Source organism: Mustela erminea, chromosome 12 (assembly GCF_009829155.1).
Source record: "Mustela erminea isolate mMusErm1 chromosome 12, mMusErm1.Pri, whole genome shotgun sequence".
Lineage (NCBI taxonomy): Eukaryota > Metazoa > Chordata > Mammalia > Carnivora > Mustelidae > Mustela > Mustela erminea.
Window position 1 is genome coordinate 9757291 of NC_045625.1, and position 20169 is coordinate 9777459.

Genomic DNA, 20169 nt, shown 5'->3' on the forward strand with positions numbered 1-20169 from the left:
GAAAAACAGCATTTATATAGCATTTAGCCCAAGAAGCCCGTAATGAGTGTTTCCCTCCCCTCCAGGGCTGCAAGACTGGTATCCCCATGTCTCTGCTACAGGTTTAGGCAAGGTTTTCACAAGGACTTTCAAAGGTACAAATAGGTTAACTACGCCCAGGCTTACCCAATTTTTAACTGAAGAAGTCTGGTGAGAGGATGCTTAAAAGCGTCTAAGTGAGAAACTAAGGAATGGCAAGGGTCATCTCTTTTTTTTTTTAATCAGAAAAGCCTCGGTGGACCCACTGAAGTTAAAGTATAAAGGAAGGGAAGGGGAAAAAAAGTGGGGCTAACTGGCCACAACTGCAAACTACAAATCCCAGTACTCCCCGCGGCAGAAAACTACGGGTCCCAGCCGGATTCACCGTCTGGACCCGGGGTGCCTCCAGGGACCCGCAGCCTGGTTCGGCTGGAGAGAGCGTGGGGCGTGCGGAGTCAGCGGGGAGAATCGGCTCAAATTTTACGCCGCTGCGCAGACGCCTCTCACGGGCCGGACGTGACGTAGGAAGAGTTCCGGCTTCGGCCTCCGCCGCTGCCGCCGCCGCCGCTACTAGAGCCGCCGCTGCTGCCGCCGACGCCGTCGGGGCTTGTTATTTCTAAAATGGCGCCCCTAGACTTGGACAAGTATGTGGAGATAGCGCGGCTGTGCAAGTACCTACCGGAGAACGACCTGAAGGTGAGCCCGGCCGGGGCGGGAGCGCTGCTTGCGGGGCTCGCCCCTTCCGGCAGTGGGGCGCCCGCCGGCCCGCCCTTCCTCTCTCCGCGGGACCCCCGCCAGCATCCCGCCCCGTCCGGTCCTGGCGGTGGGCCTAACGCGGGGCGAAGCGACCCGGTTCGACCTGGCGTCACGCGGAGAGCGGGAGGAGCCCGAGTCCCCCGAATGCTGTCCCGGTTCCCTCCGTGGGGATCCCGAGGGATGTCGCGGCCTCTGTCCCAGGGTTGCCCCTCCTGGCCTTCGGGCGACCCCAGGCTCTAAGCCCTGACAGCTTTGCGTGGAGGACTCCTCTCCGCTCACCCCGACCCAGGTCTCCTGGAGGCCGACCGAGGCCCAGCGGACAGTGCCCTCGGAGTGGGGTCATCCCCCAGAGGTGGTGACAGGAGCGCGCGGGGTGGCCGGCGTCTGACAGGAGATGCCGCCAGCTCCCGGAACGCGGCCCGGCTGCGTTTAGGTCCCTGCGGAAAGGGAAGACGGTGGGCCAGAGCGGTCTGGTAGGGATGTCAGAGAACGTCAGGTCGTCCCTCTTTCCGTACCCCTCGTCCCAGTCGCTTGTTGCGAGCGTTGGTTTAGTTCTGTTAATTCAGATAGGAACCCATTTTCCAGTGCGTTGTTGAGCTAATGTCAGTGGATAAAGTCGTAGGCCCTCAATACAAAAACTTTATGCCTCTTAAGTTGTTTCCTCGTAATCCCTTCTTTTATTTTATTTTATTTTTCAAAGATATTATTTATTTTATTTGAGAGAGAATGAAAGAGAAAGCACGAGGGGGAAGGGTCAGAGGGAGTAGCAGGCTACGCGCCAAGCAGGGACTCTAGGATCATGACCTGAGCCGAAGGCCGTCGCTTAACCAACTGAGCCACCCATGCACCCCTCTTAAGTCCTTAACTGAAGATTTCCTTTCTTGGTTTCCCAAAGGAGATGAATTGTTCCTTGCTATTACCTAGCATGTGGGGGTAGAGGAATGAATGTAAGAGAGAAGGAATGTAAGATTTTGGTACGTTGCTTTTCTGAGAAGTGTTTTCATGCACAACGTTTAGGTGTCTGACAGTGTTCAGCGGTCAGTGCTAGTGCCTGTTTTACTTGTTCAGTTAACTTTGATTTACTGTGTGGTAAGTGGGTAAGCTGTTGATATTTTTTTCCCTCTAGTCTGTGGATGGAAAGCAATTTATTTTTGTAAATTCTTTTTCAAGGAAGGGATTACTGTTTTTTTTTTCTTTTGCTCTGTTTGTACAGGAAGTTGATATTTAACATCAGTCAACAAGTATGCAAAATGTCTAAGGTCACACCAGCTCTTATGGATGTAACTTAATTGTACTTAGATGTTAATTATATATGCTGTATGGTAGGGGAGTCATTCTTGCACGTTTTCCTCTTTTTAATAAGATACTTTGATTAAAATGAGGACAAAGCCAATACTAGCAGTGTAGCTTTTATTTATGCCCATCTGAGTCCTTCTGACATTAGTTTTGTTTATATGCACCGAGGATACAGCGAACATTGGGACCTAATTCATGGAAAACTAACCAGATGTCTCTTGGTGGCATTGTTCAATAGATCAAGTTGATTTTCTCATATCAGTGATTTGATGTGAAACTTTGTTTTTTAGCACAAGTAAAGCTGTCTTGAGCTTTGTGTTAATGAATAAAATGTTGCTTATTATTATAGTGTGTCTTGATATTAACTTGAGATTGGTTATATGATTTGGAAGATAATCAGTTGGATTGGATTTTCTTTAGACCTCTTAGTTTGATAAACATTGGATTTTCTTCCCACCTTAAGGAAATAGAGGTATTAAACCATTTCATTTCCCTTTGCAACACTGTTGGGCTGTATGTAGTGTATATCTGTTTCTTTTTTTTCCCCCCTAAATAAGCATTTATTTATTTTTATTAACATATAATGTATTATTTGGTTCAGGGGTACAGGTCTGTGAATCATCAGTCTTACATAATTCACAGCACTCACCATAGCACATACCCTCCCCAATGTCCATAACCAGCCACCCTGTTCCACCCTCCCAACCCTTAGTTTGTCTCCCTCCCCAGTGCCATCTAGTTTCATTTTTTCCCTTCGTGCCCCCCATGAGCCCCCCATCCTGCCTCTCAAATTCTTCTCATCAGAGAGATCATATGGTAGTTGTCTTTCTCTGATTGACTTATTTTGCTTAGCATAATACCCTCTAGTTCATCCCCATTGTTGCAAATGGCAATAGTTGATTTTTGATGGCTGCATAGTATTCCGTTGTTGGAGATCTGTTTTGTTTTGTTTTTCCAAAGATTTCATTTATTTATTTGACAGAGAGAGACCGTGAGAGAGGGAACACAAGCAGGGGGAGTGGGAGAGGGAGAAGCAGGCTCCCCGTTAAGCAGGGAACCTGTCGTGGGGCTTGATCCCAGGACTCTGGGATCATGACCCGAGCTGAAGGCAGAGGCTTTAACCCACTGAGCCACCCAGGCGCCCCCTATATCTGTTTGTTTGTTTGTTTGTTTGTTTCTTTTTTTTAAGAGTTTTGTTTATTTATTTGACAGGCAGAGATCACAAGTAGGCAGAGAGGCAGGCAGAGAGAGAGGGAAGCAGGCTCCCTGCTGAGCAGAAAGCCCGATGCGGGACTCGATCCCAGGACCCTGGGATCATGACCTGAGCCGAAGGCAGAGGCTTTAACCCACTGAGCCACCCAGGCGCCCCCCACCTATATCTGTTTCTTAATAAACCTTTTTTTTTTTTTTTTTTTCCCAGTCTTCTGGACAGGTAGTGGGCAAAAAGCAATTCTGATTTTTCCTCTTTAAGTAGAAGCTTTTCTTTGTCTTGGAAATGGTTTTATCAGATGAATTTAGTTGTGCTCTTCATGTCTGGTGTATTTTTAAAGAAATTTAATTTTGTTTCTACTTCTTGGCATAAAATAGAAACTAAAATTAGACAAGCCAAGAAAGTATTCCAGGAGCACCTTTTCTGAATATTTTAGAGCCAAAATAAAAGATTAGAGGAAGAAAATTCATTGGAGCCCCTTAATGGTCATTATGGAAAAGATTTGTTCTGGTAGAAAAGATGATAGCAATATACCTGTGTTTTTAATTGGAGTAGAAGTTGGAGGTACTAAGTAATATGAGTGCATAGGGTGTTCTACATCTAATTTTGATTTCTCTATATCTAAATTGGAAGTGGTCAGATCATTAGTACTGGATTGAATCTGCATAAATGTTTGGTAGGAATAAAGATGAAATATATGAAAGTGAGTGGGCCAAAACATAACCTTTCTTAAAAATGAGCTCCGTGGTTCTCATCCACAATAAAGATCATAGGTGATAGAAATTCCTTATCTGGCGAAGTGAAGAATGAATGATAAAAGGCAGGTGTATTGAATACTTAAGAATTTCAGTGGGGGAAGGGTTCTATAACTTGGGGATTGTTCAATCTCTTGGACAGTTCTTTTTTTTTTTTTCTTGGAAAGTTCTTAAAGGTGACATGTAGGTAAAGAAATTGCACAAGGAATTGTGCAATTCCATAATAACCACTTTTATGAATTAATAGTTTATGTAATCTTTTTGGAACTCACTTTTATGTTTAGTCTGAGCCATTTCTGGGTTCTTCATATAAGGCTACTTGCACAGCAAAGTTGCATCTTGCTTGAAATGCCTCCATAAAGCTTCAAAAAATTCTCCTTTGCTTTTTTCCTGAGATTTAGTGAATAGCCTTTTATACATCCTCCCAGACTCTGTCTGATTTTATAGATCCTCATCATACATAGTAGTCTTTATCCTTCCAGACTTGGAATCCTTTAGTCTAGTCACTCACCTTAGTAGTGCTTGTTGCATTGATCATTCTGTTTACCCAGATTGTTTGTTTTTTTGTTATATCTTTTTCAGGTACCCTAGGGAAAACTGAAGACAATGTGACAGTAAGGGACATACTGTGGCATTGTATAGGCTAGAAGAGTGTCGTCAGTGTTTTCAGGACCCTTTCTGATAAAACCTTGCATTTTGTTTGTCTTTCAGGCAACAGAATCACATTCCTCTATGTCTTACGAAATAGTCTACAACAGTGCTGTCTGGTAGAAAAAAAGTGCTCAGAAACATGAACCTTCAATGGCCACATTTTTAAAAAATAGAATAGAACAGTTGAAATTAATTTAGTAATATTTTATTTAACCCAATTGCAACTTGTATCAATATAAAATTATTAATGTAATATTTTTCCCTTTTTTTGGGTACTGTGTGAAATGTGTATATTTTACATTTATGACACATCCCAGTTTGGACTAGCCATATTTCAGGGGCTCAGCAGTTACATGTGGCTGTAGGTGTTTTGTTGGAAGGTGCACATCTTTAACAACTCACTAGTCCCTTTCTAGAATTTCAGAGTTAAGAGAGAATCAGAGTTCTTCTAGTTCCATGCCCTTCTTACTTTATTGAGGGTATACTGAGCTTCTTGGAGTGTATGATCTGCCTGAGGTCGTGCACCTAACCAATGAATTAAGTTGGAAAACTTCTTGTGCAGACTCTGTCTGATAAAGTTATTAGCTGGTTGTTTTTTTTTTTTTTTTTTTGAAGGATGACAAATAGCTTGCTTTTCTAGGCATATCTTCCACTCATGACTTTTCTTTTTACCTTCCATTCTAAGTACATTGGACGGTTCCCTTCTGACAACACTCCCTGTGCTTTTCTCTGTGTTTGTTTCTGCTCAGTCTGTTTCTATCACCTAGTTTTTTTTTTTTTTTAAGATTTTATTTATTTTATTTGACAGACAGAGATCACAAGTAGGCAGAGAAGCAGGCAGAGAGAGAGAGAGAGGAGGAAGCAGGCTCCCCGCTGAGCAGAGAGCCCGATGCGGGACTGGATCCCAGGACCCTGAGACCATGACCTGAGCCGAAGGCAGCGGCCCAACCCACTGAGCCACCCAGGTGCCCCTATCACCTAGTTTTTTTTTTTTTTAAATACTTACATAACACAAATTGTAAATCATTTAGTACTCTGTGAGTTGGGTACTAATATTTGCCCCATTTTATAGATAAGTAACTGAAGCACAGACGGATTATAAGTATCTTTCTATAGTTATACAGTTAGTAAGTGAAGAAGCTGGGATTCAAACCTAGGTAGTCTGGGTCCAAGATTTATGTCTGTAACTACCATTTCTGTTTTCTCTATACAGTACCCTCAGTGTCCCTTTAGACTTATGCCTCAGATGCCACTTTCTCCATGCAGGGCTTCTGGATTCCCCAGTCAGAATTATTAGCAATGATTAGAATGTACTTAGCTGTTTAGAGTTTTCGGAGTACCTTCAAGTCCATACTGTTATTTACACAATACTTTTGTAAGGCAGAACAAATGCAATGCAGGTCTTGAGGTTTATGTGGGTTTTGCCACAGTGACTCAGTGGGAGTATATACCTGCATTATTTGCTATTAAAAATTTCCACTTTTGGGGCATCTAGGTGGTTCAGTTGGTTACACATCCGACTCTTTTTTAAAAAAATATTTTATTTATTTATTTGACAGGCAGAGATCACAAGTAGGCAGAGAGCAGGCAGAGAGAAAGGAGGAAGCAGACTCCCCATGGAGCAGAGAGCCTGACATGGGGCTCAATCCCAGGACTCTGGGGTCATGACCTGAGCCGAAGGCAGAGGCTTTAACCCACTGAGCCACCTGGGCACCCCTAAACATCCAACTCTTGATCTCAGCTCAGGTCTTGATCTCAGCGTGGTGAGTTCAAGCCCCAGGTTGGGCTCCATGCTAGGCTTGGAGCCTACTTAAAAAAAAAAAAAAAAAATTCCCACTTTTTTTTCCCCCTATACTGACCTTTGTCCCATAACTCCATTTACCTTATTGCTCCATTTTACCCTTCTCTGTTGTATGATAGCAAATATGTCTGTATCCACATTAGATTACAAGCTTCTAGAAGGCCAGGATCATATTTGTTTATTTTTGTGTTCTCCATAGTCTTAGAACACTGTCTTGTAGGTGATAGACAAACAGTTAAGGTTTGTTGAATCTCATTGTATACTGTTCTACAACAGACATTTTTCAGATGTCTCCTTGTGTCAAGTACTGTTCCCTGTGGGTGCTAGAGATAGAATCCGATACTTCCCTATGAGGGGCTCTCAATACAGTAAAGGAGATAGAGAGGTAAACAAATGATTGTTGCGTGGTATGTTAGGTGCTATAATAGAGGGCTCTTCAGGATATTGGGGAACGTATTCAAAGCAGCATCTAACTGGAACTGGGACGATTTCAGCAAGGAGGAGCAGTGAGAGGGTAAGAGTGTGTTCGGGTAGACAAAACAGGAAGGAAAAGGATTTGCTAGCAGAACAAATCCCATATGCAATGGTACAGCTTAATTTGAAAGAACATGGCTGAATCAGGAAACTTGAAGTAGTTTGGTGTGGCTGGAGGTGGTGCTGGGAAGGCCGGGAGAGGCCAAATCATGGAAGACTAGACAAACTTCGATTTTTATCTTTCAGGTAGTATATAGAGAGACGCTGAAATGCTTTTATATTTTAAGGAAAAACAAATCATACTGTGACTTTGGGATGTTGTTTAAATGTACCTACTTGGGTGCCTGGGTGGCTCAGTGGGTTAAGCATCTGCCTTCAGCTTGGGTCGTGATCTCAGGGTCCTGGGATCAGGCCCCATGTTGGGCTCCTGGCTTGGTGGGGAGTCTGCTTCTGCCTCTTCCTTTTCCCCTTCCCCCACTTGTGCACTCTCTCTCTCAAACAAATAAAATAAAATCTTAAAAAAATGTAGCTGACTAAAAAGAAAAGTAGATTCAAAGAAAACTATTATAGGGATACACTGTTGTATGTGGTAGGAATGTGACAAAAATCATAAAGATGGTATCTGCGTAAAGTTTTGGAAACACTGCCGTAGACAGAGGAGTGCTCTTGAGAAATTTTTAAGGAGGACTGTGATAGTAGATTTTAGAAATATGGTTCTGGCAGCATTTGTGGACCATGGTTTGGAATGGGCAAAAATGTCATAGAAGCAGTAGGGCAGGTGACATGGGAATTTAAAGTAGGGCAGTGACAAATGATTGCAGTGTTTAAAAGGAGATGGGGACTCCTGGGTGGCTCAGTTAGGAAAGCATGCTACTGGATCTCTGGGTTATGAGTTCAAGTACCACACTGGGTGTACAGTTTTACTAAAACACACACACACACACCCACATACACCCAAAACTTTACAAGTAGATGGAGAAGGTGTACTAGGACCTGTTGACGTGTTAGGTCTAGGTTATGAGGAAGAGAGAAGAGTTCAGTGTAATCTGTTTCCAGCATAGATTACTTAGTAAATACTGTAGCTAAATTAAAGAATGCAAGGGAGTTTGGTTTGGGCTGTACTGAGTTTGAGATGCTGCCAAGTGAAGATATTGAGGTAGAGATGTCCAGATTATCTGTTGGATTCACAAGCTGGTTAGGTAACAAATACATTTTTTTTTTTTTAAGATTTTATTTATTTTATTTGACAGGAGAGAGATCACAAGTAGGCAGAGAGGCAGGCAGAGACAGAGGGGGGAAGCAGGCTCCCTGCTGAGCAGAGGGCCCGATGCGGGGCTCGATCCCAGGACACCGAGATCATGACCTGAGCCGAAGGCAGCGGCTTAATCCACTGAGCCACCCAGGCGCCCCAATACTTTTTGATTGTCAAATGTGCTCTAGACGCCAGTAGCTCTAATAGTAGTAAACTCAGAAGAAAGGTCTATACCATTGATTCTCAGCTGGGGTGATTTTGCCTCTGAGAAGATCCTTGGCAGTGCCTGGAGACAGTTTTGATAGTCACAGCCAGGGAGTTGCTATGGGTATGTAGTGGGTATAGAGGCCAGGGATGCTAAACGTCCTGTAACAAGATTGGACAGCAGCCCCCCACAAGAAAGAATTATTGGTAGTGCCATGGCTGAGAAACTCTGGCTTAGACTAAAGATACGGATGTTTTCTTCTAGATTGCAAGGGTGTGAATATTATTATCATCTTGGATTCCAGCTCCTTATTCCCAGTGATTTGTATTATAGTAGAAATTCTATACAAAGGCTATGTAAAAAATACTTTTAGATAGATTTTTATTTATTAAACCAAGAAATTTTATGAATACTAGTATGTTAAAGGAAATGGTATGTTTTAGCTAGCAGGGTCAGCTAAACAAAGAATCACAAAAATTTAAAACTCGGTGAATTTGAGGAGCAGGAGGGGACACAGAGACAGGAGCAGAGAATAGAATGGAACCCTGAGTATCTTGAAGAAAAGGTAGAGAAGGGAAATGGGGTCTTCTAAGACCCTTCTAAAAAGGGTCTTATTTGTTCAAGAATTAGGAACTAATTGGGCATTATGGGGAGAGATGGGTATAGTTTTCCTTAAAGTTGGGTAAGATTGAGAATCTTGCCTCAAGATTGATGATTTTGGAGCAGTAAGAGAAACCACGCTTCTTACCAACTAAGCAGTAGAACAAAGCTGTGAAGGGCTTTGGAATAGAGGACCATGTGTCTTCTCTCATGGCAAGGTTAGGCTCTTTGAGGCCAGTGTGTGTGTAGTTGGCTGACTTATATAGAATTTGCATTTGAGATTTCATGGACTTATTTTTGTGTGTGCTTGGTTTGGATGTGTAAGCTACTGCTGAACTGGAGAGATGAGAGGCAATAGCTTTGGCTTAGAGACTCGACTCTCTTAAATCTTCAGTTGGGACTGCAGGCATGGCAGTGACAGGAGACAGTTGTTACTTAAGGTAGTATGCGTGGTCTCAGATTGAAGATGCTGCCTAAGTAGTTTACATGTGTTCCCTAGACACTTACCAGCTTTTGAGATTGGCAAGGTTTCACAGTAACGTTCTTGAGTTTATGGTGTACTGTTACTTTGAGGTCAACACTGGGGGATATGGGCCGGTCAGCAGGGGTGACTTGCAGTTCAAGGGATATTATGGGCTAGGAAAGCCAGACATAAGTGGGTGCAAATTCTAGCACATTCGCATATGGGAATCATGGAGTCCCTCGGGAATCTGTGCTGTGATTAGTTTCAAAAACGTTAATTTGTTCCAGAAAGGATATTGAGTGGTTTACAAAGGTGTATTCAATATAGCAAGATAAATTACATACAGAATAAGTAAGAAAGGGGGTATAGCTCAGGGGTAGAGCATTTGACTGCAGAATAAGTAAGAAAAATGAGACAAAGAGAGTGTAAAGATAGAATACCAAGATGGAGCGGTAAAAGAATTGTATGTAAGATAGAAGCTGTGATGGCCAGATTACTTCTTTGAGATTAAGCCCTGAGCTTTCAGGGAGTCTACTGAAAGATAGAAACTAATCAGCTAAAAAATTCACCAAGTCTAAAAGGTAACAAACACAAGCTGCTCAGGAAATCACATGTATCCATGATAGAGGGAGCAGAGATGTTCCTCCCCTGGGTCCTCCTTGAAGATGACTGTATAACAACAGCACCCTGTGCATCTTATTTATTGTCTACACGATGACAAGCTCTGTTCCCACAATGCCCCTTACCACAGGTGGATGGCACGACATTAAAGTGTAATTTGGGGAAAAAGCAGTTGGGAAAGGAGGGCAGTATAATGCAGGGTGATGACAGGTCTCCCTGAAGGACAGTTTGGCTTATTTCAGGGGGGAGTTTATAGTAGGTTGGCTTCTTTCTTTTCTTTTCTTTCTTTCTTTTTTTTTTTTTTTTAAATTTTATTTATTCATTTGACATAGAGAGGGAGAGAGAGAGAGAAAAGAGAGCATGCACAAGCAGGGAGAGGAGTAGGGAGGGGCAGGTTCCCTGCTCTGTGGGAGCTCAATCCCAGGACCCTGGGATTATGACCCAAGCCAAAGTCAGATGCTTAACCTACTGAGCCTCCCAGGTGCTCCTAAGATTTTATTTTTAAGTAATCTCTGTACCCGTTTTGGGTCTTGAATTTAGAACCCTGAGATCAAGAGTCACATGCTCTACCAGCTGAACCAGCCAGGTGCCCCTATTTATTTATTTTTTAATTTTTTAATTAAGAAATTTGGGGGGACCCTGGTTGGCTTAGTCATAAAGTGTCTGCTTTCAGCTCAAGTCATGATCCCAGGGTCCTGGGATCGAGCTCCGCATTGGGGTCCCTGCTCAGCGGGAACCCTGCTTGCTGCTCCCTGTCTCACTCCCCCTGTTGTGTTCCCTCTCTCGCCATGTCTCTCTCTGTCAAATAAATAAATAAAATCTTTAAAAAAAATTTTTTTTTAAAGTAAGCTCTTTGCCCAATGTGGGGCTTGAACTCAGGACTCTGAGATTAAGGAGTCACATGCTCTACATACAGAGCCAGCGAGGCACCCCTGAAATCAACTTTTAAAGAGGTGCGTGAGTGGCTCAGTTTTTTAAGTGTCCGATTCTTGATTTTGGCTCCTGTCATAATCTTGGGGTCATGAGATTAAGCCCTGCATTAGGTTCTGTGCACTCAGCACGGAGTTTGCTTGAGATTTTTTCTGTCACTTCCTCTGCCCCTCTGCTCTGCTCTCTTTCTCTAAAATAAATAAAAAAAAAAACTTTTTAAAAATTAAGAAAGATTAACTCTTAAAAGTGTACAGTTCAGTGGGTTTTAGAATATTTAGAGTTGTGCAACTATCATCATAATCAGTGTTTGAACATTTTTTTTTTACCCCAAAGAGAAATTCCGTAACTGTTAGCAGGAGCTCCCTTGTTCCTCCTTATCCTAAGCCTGAGGCATAGGCAATCACTAATCTACTTTCTATGTCTATGGATTTGCCCATACTGAGTGTTCTAAGTTGAATTATATAGCATGTGGCCTTTCGTGACTGGTATAACGTTCTCAAGCCTCATCTACTTTGTAGCATGTACCATTACTTCATTTTGTTCTGTGGTTCAGTGATATTCCATTGTATGGATGTACCACATTTTGTTAATCCATTCACCTGTGGATGGACACTTGGGTTGTTTCTACTTTTTGGCTATTGTGAATAATACTGTAATAATATTGGTGTAAAGGTATCTGTTTGAGTCCCTGATTTCAATTTCTTCTGGCTCTATACGTAGGTGTGGTAGTCCTGGGCATGTGCTAATTCTCTTTAGTGTTTTGAAGAACTGCCAGACTGTTCTCCATAGTGGCTATCCCATTTTATATTCCTATCAGCAATGTGTGAGGATTCCTGTTCTTGCTAGCACTTGCTGTATTTCATTTTTATTTTTATTTATTTATTAAGATTTTATTTATTTATTTGACAGGGAGAGAGAGACATCGAGAGGGAATACAAGCAGGGGGAGTGGGAGAGGGAGAAGCTGGCTTCCCTCTGAGCAGGGAGCCTGACATGGGACTCCATCCCAGGACCCCAGAATCATGACCTGAGCCAAAGGCAGATGCCCAATGACTGAGCCACCCAGGCGCCCCTATATTTCATTTTTAAAAACTTGTGGTCACCCCAGTGTGTGTGAAGTGTTATCCCATTGTGGTTTTGATTTACATTTATTTCCCTAATGACTAATGATACTAAACATTTTTTAAACTTTTTTTTTTTTTAAGATTTTATTTATTTATTTGACAGAGAGAAATCACAAGCAGATGGAGAGGCAGGCAGAGAGAGAGAGAGAGGGAAGCAGACTCTCTGCTGAGCAGAGAGCCCGATGCGGGACTCGATCCCAGGACTCTGAGATCATGACCTGAGCCGAAGGCAGCGGCTTAACCCACTGAGCCACCCAGGCGCCCCATACTAAACATTTTTTAATGTGTTTATTGGCTATTTGTATATTTTCTTGGGAAATATGCCTGTTAAGTCTTTTGCCCTTTTTTTTTTTTTTTAGAGTTATTTATTTGAGAGAGAGAGTGAGTGTGCATGGATGAGGGGAGGGGCAGAGGGATAGGGAGAGAGAAAATCCTAAGGAGACTATTTTCTTCCACAAAGAATAAATGTTTTTCATGCTTTTTTAAAAAGTAAAAGAAACAGGGATGCCTGCGTGGCTGAGTTGGTTAAACGGCTGCCTTTGGCTCGGGTCGTGATCTTAGGGACCTGGGATCGAGTCCCACATCAGGCTCCTTGCTCAGTGGGGAGCTTGCTTCTTCCTTTACCTCTGCCTGCCGCTTCCCTGCTTGTGCTCACTCTCTTTGACAAATAAATAAATAAAATCTTGAAAAATAAATAATTAAAAAGTAAAAGAAACAAAGATGAAAGTGGAATTCCTTTGGTTTGACATCTCCAGCGGCTGCTATTGTGTGTAGGCTTGGTGTATATCCTTCTAGGTCATGTTTTATAATTCAGTGTACACATATATGTAATAGGCTGAGTATATAACCCTGTGTGTGTATGTATAAAACTCTACCAGAGCACTTTGCATGCACTCTCTTATTTAATCCTTAGAATCTCCAGGTATGTATCTCTATTTTGTGGATGAGGAAACTAAGACACAGAGAAAGATCAAGTAACTTGCTCAGGGATATACAGCTGAGGTAACAGTAAACTAAGTAATAGGTAAGAGGTAGAGCTGATATTTGACCTCTTATCTTTTTGGACTTAGAAGGCTGTGCTCTTAACCTCTGAATTATACCATGGTATTAATTGGTATGCTCTGTTTCTTAGCGTATAAAATATTCTGGGAATGGTACTTGTTGATTAGGAATAAAAAAGTATTCCCTCTCAGCTCCACTCTGTTTCTCCAAAATTTGACCTTTTAGGAGCATTGAACATAGTTGATTGATTACTCCTCATTTTCTTTTTTGCCCATGCCTCTCAATCACTCCTCTTTTTTTTTTTTTTTTTTTTTTTTAAAGATTTTATTTATTTATTTGAGAGAGTGAGAGAGAGCATGAGTGGGGTTAGGGGCAGAGGGAGAAGAGCTTCCCTGCAGAGCAGGGAGCCTGACACAGGGCTCTATCCCAGGACTCTGGGATCAGGACTTGAGCCGAAGGCAGATGCTTAACTGACTGAGCCATCTAGGTGCCCTGATCACATCTCTTTTGAAACATTTTCTTCACTGGACTTCCAGGATACCACATGCTCATGGTTGCTTTTCTGTCTCACCAAGCTATCTCTTTTGCTTGTTCTTCCTCTTTTCCCTAACTTCTAAATATTGATGTATCTTACAGATCATTTCTTGATCTTAATTCTTTCCTTTCTTTGTAGATACCACTATAGTTATCTCTTCTAGTCTCATGTATGTATGTATGTATGTATGTGTGTGTGTATGTATATCCTGACAGTCTCTAAATTGGTCTATCTGGCTCAGACCCTTTTCCTTGAATTTGGGACTCATTTGATCACTTATTTACAGCACATACGGTGCTCTTAGAAGTCGGGTAGGCATCTGAGACTTACTGTGTCAAAATCAGATTCTGACAGCCAAACAGTGAAAACCACCCAAATGCGTAGCAACTAGTGAATGGATAAGTAAAATGTGATAGATACATACAGTGGAATATTATTTATTTAGACAAAAGAACAAAGTAATAAAATGTTTCAGTACAGAAAAGCATTTTCATTACATATAACAAAAATCATTATATTAAGTGAAAGAAACCAGTCACAAAAGGCCATATATGCATATGTCCAGAGTGGACAAAGTCATAGAGACTAAGTAAATAAGTGATTGCCTAGGGCTGTGGCCTGAGTTATAGGAGGAGACTACCAATGCATACACAGCTTTTTGAGGGATGATCAAAGTGTTCTTTTTATTATTATTATTAATTTGTAGCTTTGAGGCATTTTATTATAAAAAACTGGCATTCATGTACATAAACAATAAACTTAAAATTCATCACATATTTATTTCACTTTTGAGCTTGGCCTTCTAATAAATCTTTAGCTTTATTGATTTTGGCTGCTATGTAAGGAGATTCTCCCTTGTCTGGGTGATTTAAAAACACAATTTATCAGTGAGCAACTCTTATTTATTCCTTTATTGGCAGTAGTATGCCTAGTATTTTTTTTTAAGTTTTTAAAAAAAATTATTTATTTGACAGGCAGAGATCACAAGTAGGCAGAGAGGCAGGCAGAGAGAGAGGAGGAAGCAGGCTCACTGCCAAGCAGAGAGTCCGATGTGGGGCTCTATCCCAGGACCTGGGATCATGACCTGAGCCGAAGGCAGAGGCTTTAACCCACTGAGCCACTTAGGCACCCCATAGTATGCCTAGTATTAATGCTGCTTCTTGTTTTGTCATTTTGGGTTCCAATCCACTTCTGTAAGCCACCACTGAAGGCAGATTTTGGTAGACATTGAAAAACTTGTTTGACTTGAGGCTCCATGTTTCATGGTTTGCAAAACATAATATCCTGCAAATCCTGCAGCAGCAATGGTCAGTCCAGCTGCTACCATTGTATTGGCCATGGCTCTGGCTCAGTTCCCTTCCTTCACCAAGAGCAGGGTTCATCCCAGCTCAAAGACCTCGGCCACGCCTCTACCAGGCAGTGATACAGCCGCCACCAGCAAGCACTGAAAATTTTCTAATATTAATTATGATGATGGTTTCTGAAAATCAAGCATGTGAAGAAAACAACTGAATCTTGCACTTTATTATTATTTTTTAAAGAACTAAAATCAAAACCATCTGCTTATGCAAGAAATAATTGATAAGCTGGACTTCATTAAAATTAAAAACTTTTGCTCTGTAAATGTAAGAATAAGGAAGAATAAGGAAGAATGTAAGAATAATGTAGGAATAAGAATAAGGAAGAATGTAAGGATAAGGAATGTAAAGAATAAGGAAAAATGTAAGAATAAGAATAAGAATAAGGAAGAATAAGAATAAGGAGAATAAGAAGACAAGCCACACACTGGAAAAAATGTTTGCAAAAGACGTATGTGATAGGGACTTTTATCCATAATATGCAAAGAACTCTTAAAAATCAGCAATAAGAAAACAAACCGCTCCTTTAAGAAATGGGCCAAAGACCTGAGCGGACACCTCATTGAAGAAGATCAACATGTGGCGAGCCTATGAAAAGGTGCTCCTCATCATACATCACTAGGGAAATAAATGCAAATTATTATTATTTTTTTTTTTTAAAGATTTTATTTATTTGTTAGAGAGAGAGATACAGAGCGCAAGCACAGGCAGACAGAGTGGCAGGCTAGAGGCAGAGGGAGAAGCAGGCTCCCTGCCGAGCAAGGAGCCCGATGTGGGACTCGATCCCAGAACGCTGGGATCATGACCTGAGCCAAGGCAGCTGCTTAACCAACTGAGCCACCCAGGCGTCCCAATAAATGCAAATTAAAACAATGTTATAAACAGCCAGAATTCGGAACACTCATATCACCAAATGTTCCCAAAGTTGGGGAGCAAAAGGAGCTCTCATTCATGCTTGATGGGAATGCAAAATACAAAGTACAGCCACTTTGGAAGATTGTTTGGCAGTTTCTTGCCAAGCTCTTAGTATACAGTCTAGTAGTCATGCTCCTTGTTGTTTACCAAAATTAATTGAAAACTTGTGTTCATCCAAAAACCTATTCATGGATGTTTACGGGAGCATTATTCATAACTGCTAAAATTGGGAACCAACCAACATGTCCTTCAGTAGGTGAATGGATAAATAAACTGGTACATCAAGACAATGGACTATTATTTAGCACTAAAAAGAAAAGAGCTATCAAGCCATTAAAAAACATGAAAGGACCTTAAGTGGTTATCTTTAAGTGAAAGAAGTGAATCTGAAGAGTCTACTTGTGTATGATTTAAACTATATGACCTTCTGCAAAAGGCAAAACTATGATGACAGTAATAAGATCACTGGTTTCCAGGGTTTGGGGGAGGGAAGGATGCATAGATAAAGCACAGAGGATTTTTAGGGCAGTGCAACTATTCTGTATGGTACTATAATTCTGTATACATGTCATTATACATTTGTCCAAACCCACAGAATGTACAACACCACAGGTGAACCCTAACTGAAACTATAGACTCCACATAATACTGATGGATCAGTGTAGTTCATCAGTAACAAGTGTACCACTCTGATGGGGAATGTTGATAGTGGGAGAGGCTGTATGTATGTATGTATGTGTTCGTGAGCAGCACATAAATGGGAGTTCCCTATATCTTCTCAATTTTACTGTGAACCCAAAACTGCTCTATTTCTTTTTTTTTTTTTTTTAAGATTTTATTTATTTCTTTGACAGACAGAGATCACAAGCAGGCAGAGAGGCAGGCAGAGAGAGAGAAGGGGGAAGCAGGCTCCCCACTGAGCAGAGAGCCCGATGCGGGGCTCAGTCCCAGGACCCTGGGATCATGACCTGAGCTGAAGGCAGAGGCTTTAACCCACTGAGCCACCCAGGCGCCCCCCAAAACTGCTCTAAAAAAAATAAATTCTAAGAGAAAATTACAGTAAGAAAGTCTTTCCTTAGAGTCTTAACTATCAATAATGACTTAACACCCTTGCAGATACTTAAGCCAAAATAATTTTTTAAAGATTATTTATTGGGGCGCTGGGGTGGTTCAGTCGCCTCTGACTTTGGCTCAGGTCATGATCTCAGTGTCCTGGGAACGAGCCCCATGTGGGGCTCTCTGCTCAGCAGGGGGCCTGCTTCTCCCTCTCTTTCTGCCTGCCTCTCTGCTTGCTTATGTGCGTGCTCTCTCTTTCTGTCCCAGGCAAATACATTAAAATCTTTATTTTAGGATTGAGGATTGATTTATTTCTGGTGTGAGAGAGTGCACACCAGTGGGGGGAGGAGCAGAGGGAGAGAATCTTCAAGCAGACTCCCTATTGAGCACAAAGCCCAACGTAGGCTTTATCTCTCTACCCCTGAGATCCTGACCTGAGCCAAAACCAAGAACTGGATGCTTAACTGCCACCCAGGCACCCCTTAAGCCAAAAACATTGAGTCACCCTTGATTCCTTTCTTTCAATGCTTTCTTTCCAATTGTTCTCAAATCTAGTCGATGCTGCATTCAGAAAACATCTGGAATCTGTTCACTTGTGGCCAGTTCCTACTTTTATGATGCTGATCAAAGCCAGTATTAACTTTTACCTAGATTATTTGTAGAAGCTCTCATAAGTGGTGTTCCTGCTTCTGCCTTTATCTCTTTCCAATCCCTAAATTCATCATAGCCCATAAAAATAGCGGATGTAAGATCATAATCACTCCTCCGCTTAGGGCCTCCCAATGGCTTCCTGTTAAAAGCCAGGTCCTTATATTTACCCCCAAGAACCTAAAAATGTTTTGTGGTGCTCTCCTGTTTTTTTTTTTTTTTTCTTTTTTTAAATTCAATCCACTAAGCACTCCAGCTTTGATATTTCTCAGACAACAAGCATGCTTTCATCTAAGCAGTTTGTACTTACTGTTCTCACTGGCTGCAGTGCTGTTCCCCCAAAACCTTACCTTTTTCTGATTTTTGCTCAAAAGTCACTTTATCAGTAAGGCTTCTGTGCTCACTTTATTTAAGATACCAGTACCACCTCCCGCCTCTGCCACTATTTACTCTTCTTACAGTGCTTCCTTTTTCTCCATTCCTCTTGCCACTATCTGAAAAAGTAGTATGAACATATATTTTACTTATTTATTTTCTCTACCTCTCCTCATTAGAGTGTAAGCCTCTGGAGAGCAGGTCTTTTAGTCTGTTTGGTCATTACTATTTATTTACTTTGTTTCTAGAATTACTGGTATCATACTAGGCTCTCAATAAAAACTTGTTGTGTTGAACAACTAAATATTCAAGATAGTACAGTGAAAAAAGGTAGGTAACCTGGATTCCAGATCTGTTGTTACTAAGATTAAGTAGTTTAGTGACTGAGTACTTGTGGGTCTCAGTCTTACCATCTGGGTCAAGTGAAAGATTTGACGTAGGCGGTTTTTAATGAAGTGAGATAATAGAAATATATGTATTGGTTCTGCCCCCAGTTCCTAGCACAGAAACCCTTATAGTTTCTTGGGTAATAGGAGTGCCTTGTTCTAAAGGGATGGCTCTGGGTCAGCTCCCCGATGGCTCCTGGGTATAGGCTAATCACTGGAAAAACCAAATCATGATTAGAAGCTTGGCATTTTCAGGGGCACCTGGGTGGCTCAGTGGGTTAAAGCCTCTGCCTTTGGCTCAGGTCATGATCCCAGGGTCCTGGGATCGAGCCCCGCATTGGGTTCTCTGCTCAGCGGGGAACCTGCTTCTCTTCTCTCTCTCTGCCTGCCTCTCTGCCTACTTGTGATCTCTGTCTGTCAAATAAGTAAATAAAAAAATCTTAAGAAAAAAAAAAAAGAAACTTGGCATTTTCAGTCCTGTCCCCAATTGTTTTCAAATAGGAGAAGGGCTGAAAATGGAGTTAATAGTGGGAGCTTCCATAAAATCTCTGAAATATGGGGTTCAGAGAGCTTCCATCTGAATGTTCATTTGTATCCTTTGTCATGTTCTTTTTTTTTTTTTTTAAAGATTTTATTTATTTATTTGACAGACAGAGATCACAAGTAGGCAGAGAGGCAGACAAGAGAGAGGAAGGGAAGCAGACTCCCAGCGGAGCAGAGAGCCCGATGCGATGTGGGGCTTGATCCCAGGTCCCTGGGATCATGACCTGAGCCAAAGGCAGAGGCTTTAACCCAATAAGCCACCCAGGTGCCCCAGTGGGTTAAGCCTCTGCCTTCAGCTCAGGTCATGATCTCAGGGTCATGGGATCAAGTCCCACATCGGGCTCTCTGTTCAGCGGGGAGCCTGCTTCCTCCTCTCTCTCTGCCTGCCTCTCTGCCTACTTGTGATTTCTGTCTGTCAAATAAATAAATAATCTTAATAAATAAATAAATAAATAAATAAATAAACTGGTAAATACATAGATGTTTTCCTGAGTTCTGTGAGCTGCTGTAGCAAATTAGACCCAAGGAGAAGGTCTTTGTAACCTGCATAATCTTTGATCTATATAGCTGGTTGGTTAGAAGCCTAGGTGATAACTTGAGCTTGTAACTGATACCTGGAGAGAGAGAGAAAATGTGTGTGTATGTGTGTGTGTGTGTTTGGTGGGGGGAGGTGGCGCAGTCTGCTTGTGGGATATGATGTTATCTCTGTGTGGATAGTGTCAGAATTGAGTTAAATTGTTGGACAACCAGCTGCTGTCACAAAGAATTGCTTGTTGTGGGGAAAAAACCTCTACACATTTGGTGACCAGAAATGTGAGTGTTTTGTGTGACTAGTACAGGAGACACATAGAAAAGAAGCACACACTAGGGAAGAACTGGGTTTTTCCCTCCATAGGAAAGAAAAACTGAATTTTTTTCTTCTACAAATGTAAACCAGAATTTTTAAACTGAAGCAACCTTGAGAAAGCATCTTTCATTATAAAGTTAAGGCTTTCAGTTCAGAAACATTGTTTCACTCACTGCTATCTGTTCCTATTATGGATTATTGGCAGGACTAAGTCTTGTTTGGTGAAGCGTTTGAGTGTTGTGGGAAATTCAGCACAAGAAGGAGCTAGCTGCTCAGGGGCCCTAAGCTAGAAGTAGAGTCCAGGCCAGAAGAAATATCTTGCCTTTGAGGTTCTATTTGAAGATGAGGA

General features: G+C 41.8%; 1 protein-coding gene across 1 annotated transcript in view; it reads left to right on the top strand.

Annotated features, from left to right (window-relative positions):
- Positions 1-434: 434 nt before the first annotated feature.
- PPP6C (protein phosphatase 6 catalytic subunit) overlaps positions 435-20169 on the top strand; it is a 38566-nt gene continuing 18831 nt past the window's right edge. The window contains exon 1 of the mRNA XM_032306671.1: positions 435-714. Within this exon, the coding sequence (XP_032162562.1) occupies positions 640-714 (75 nt within the window). The 5' untranslated portion in view covers positions 435-639. The remainder of the gene's footprint in view (positions 715-20169) is intronic.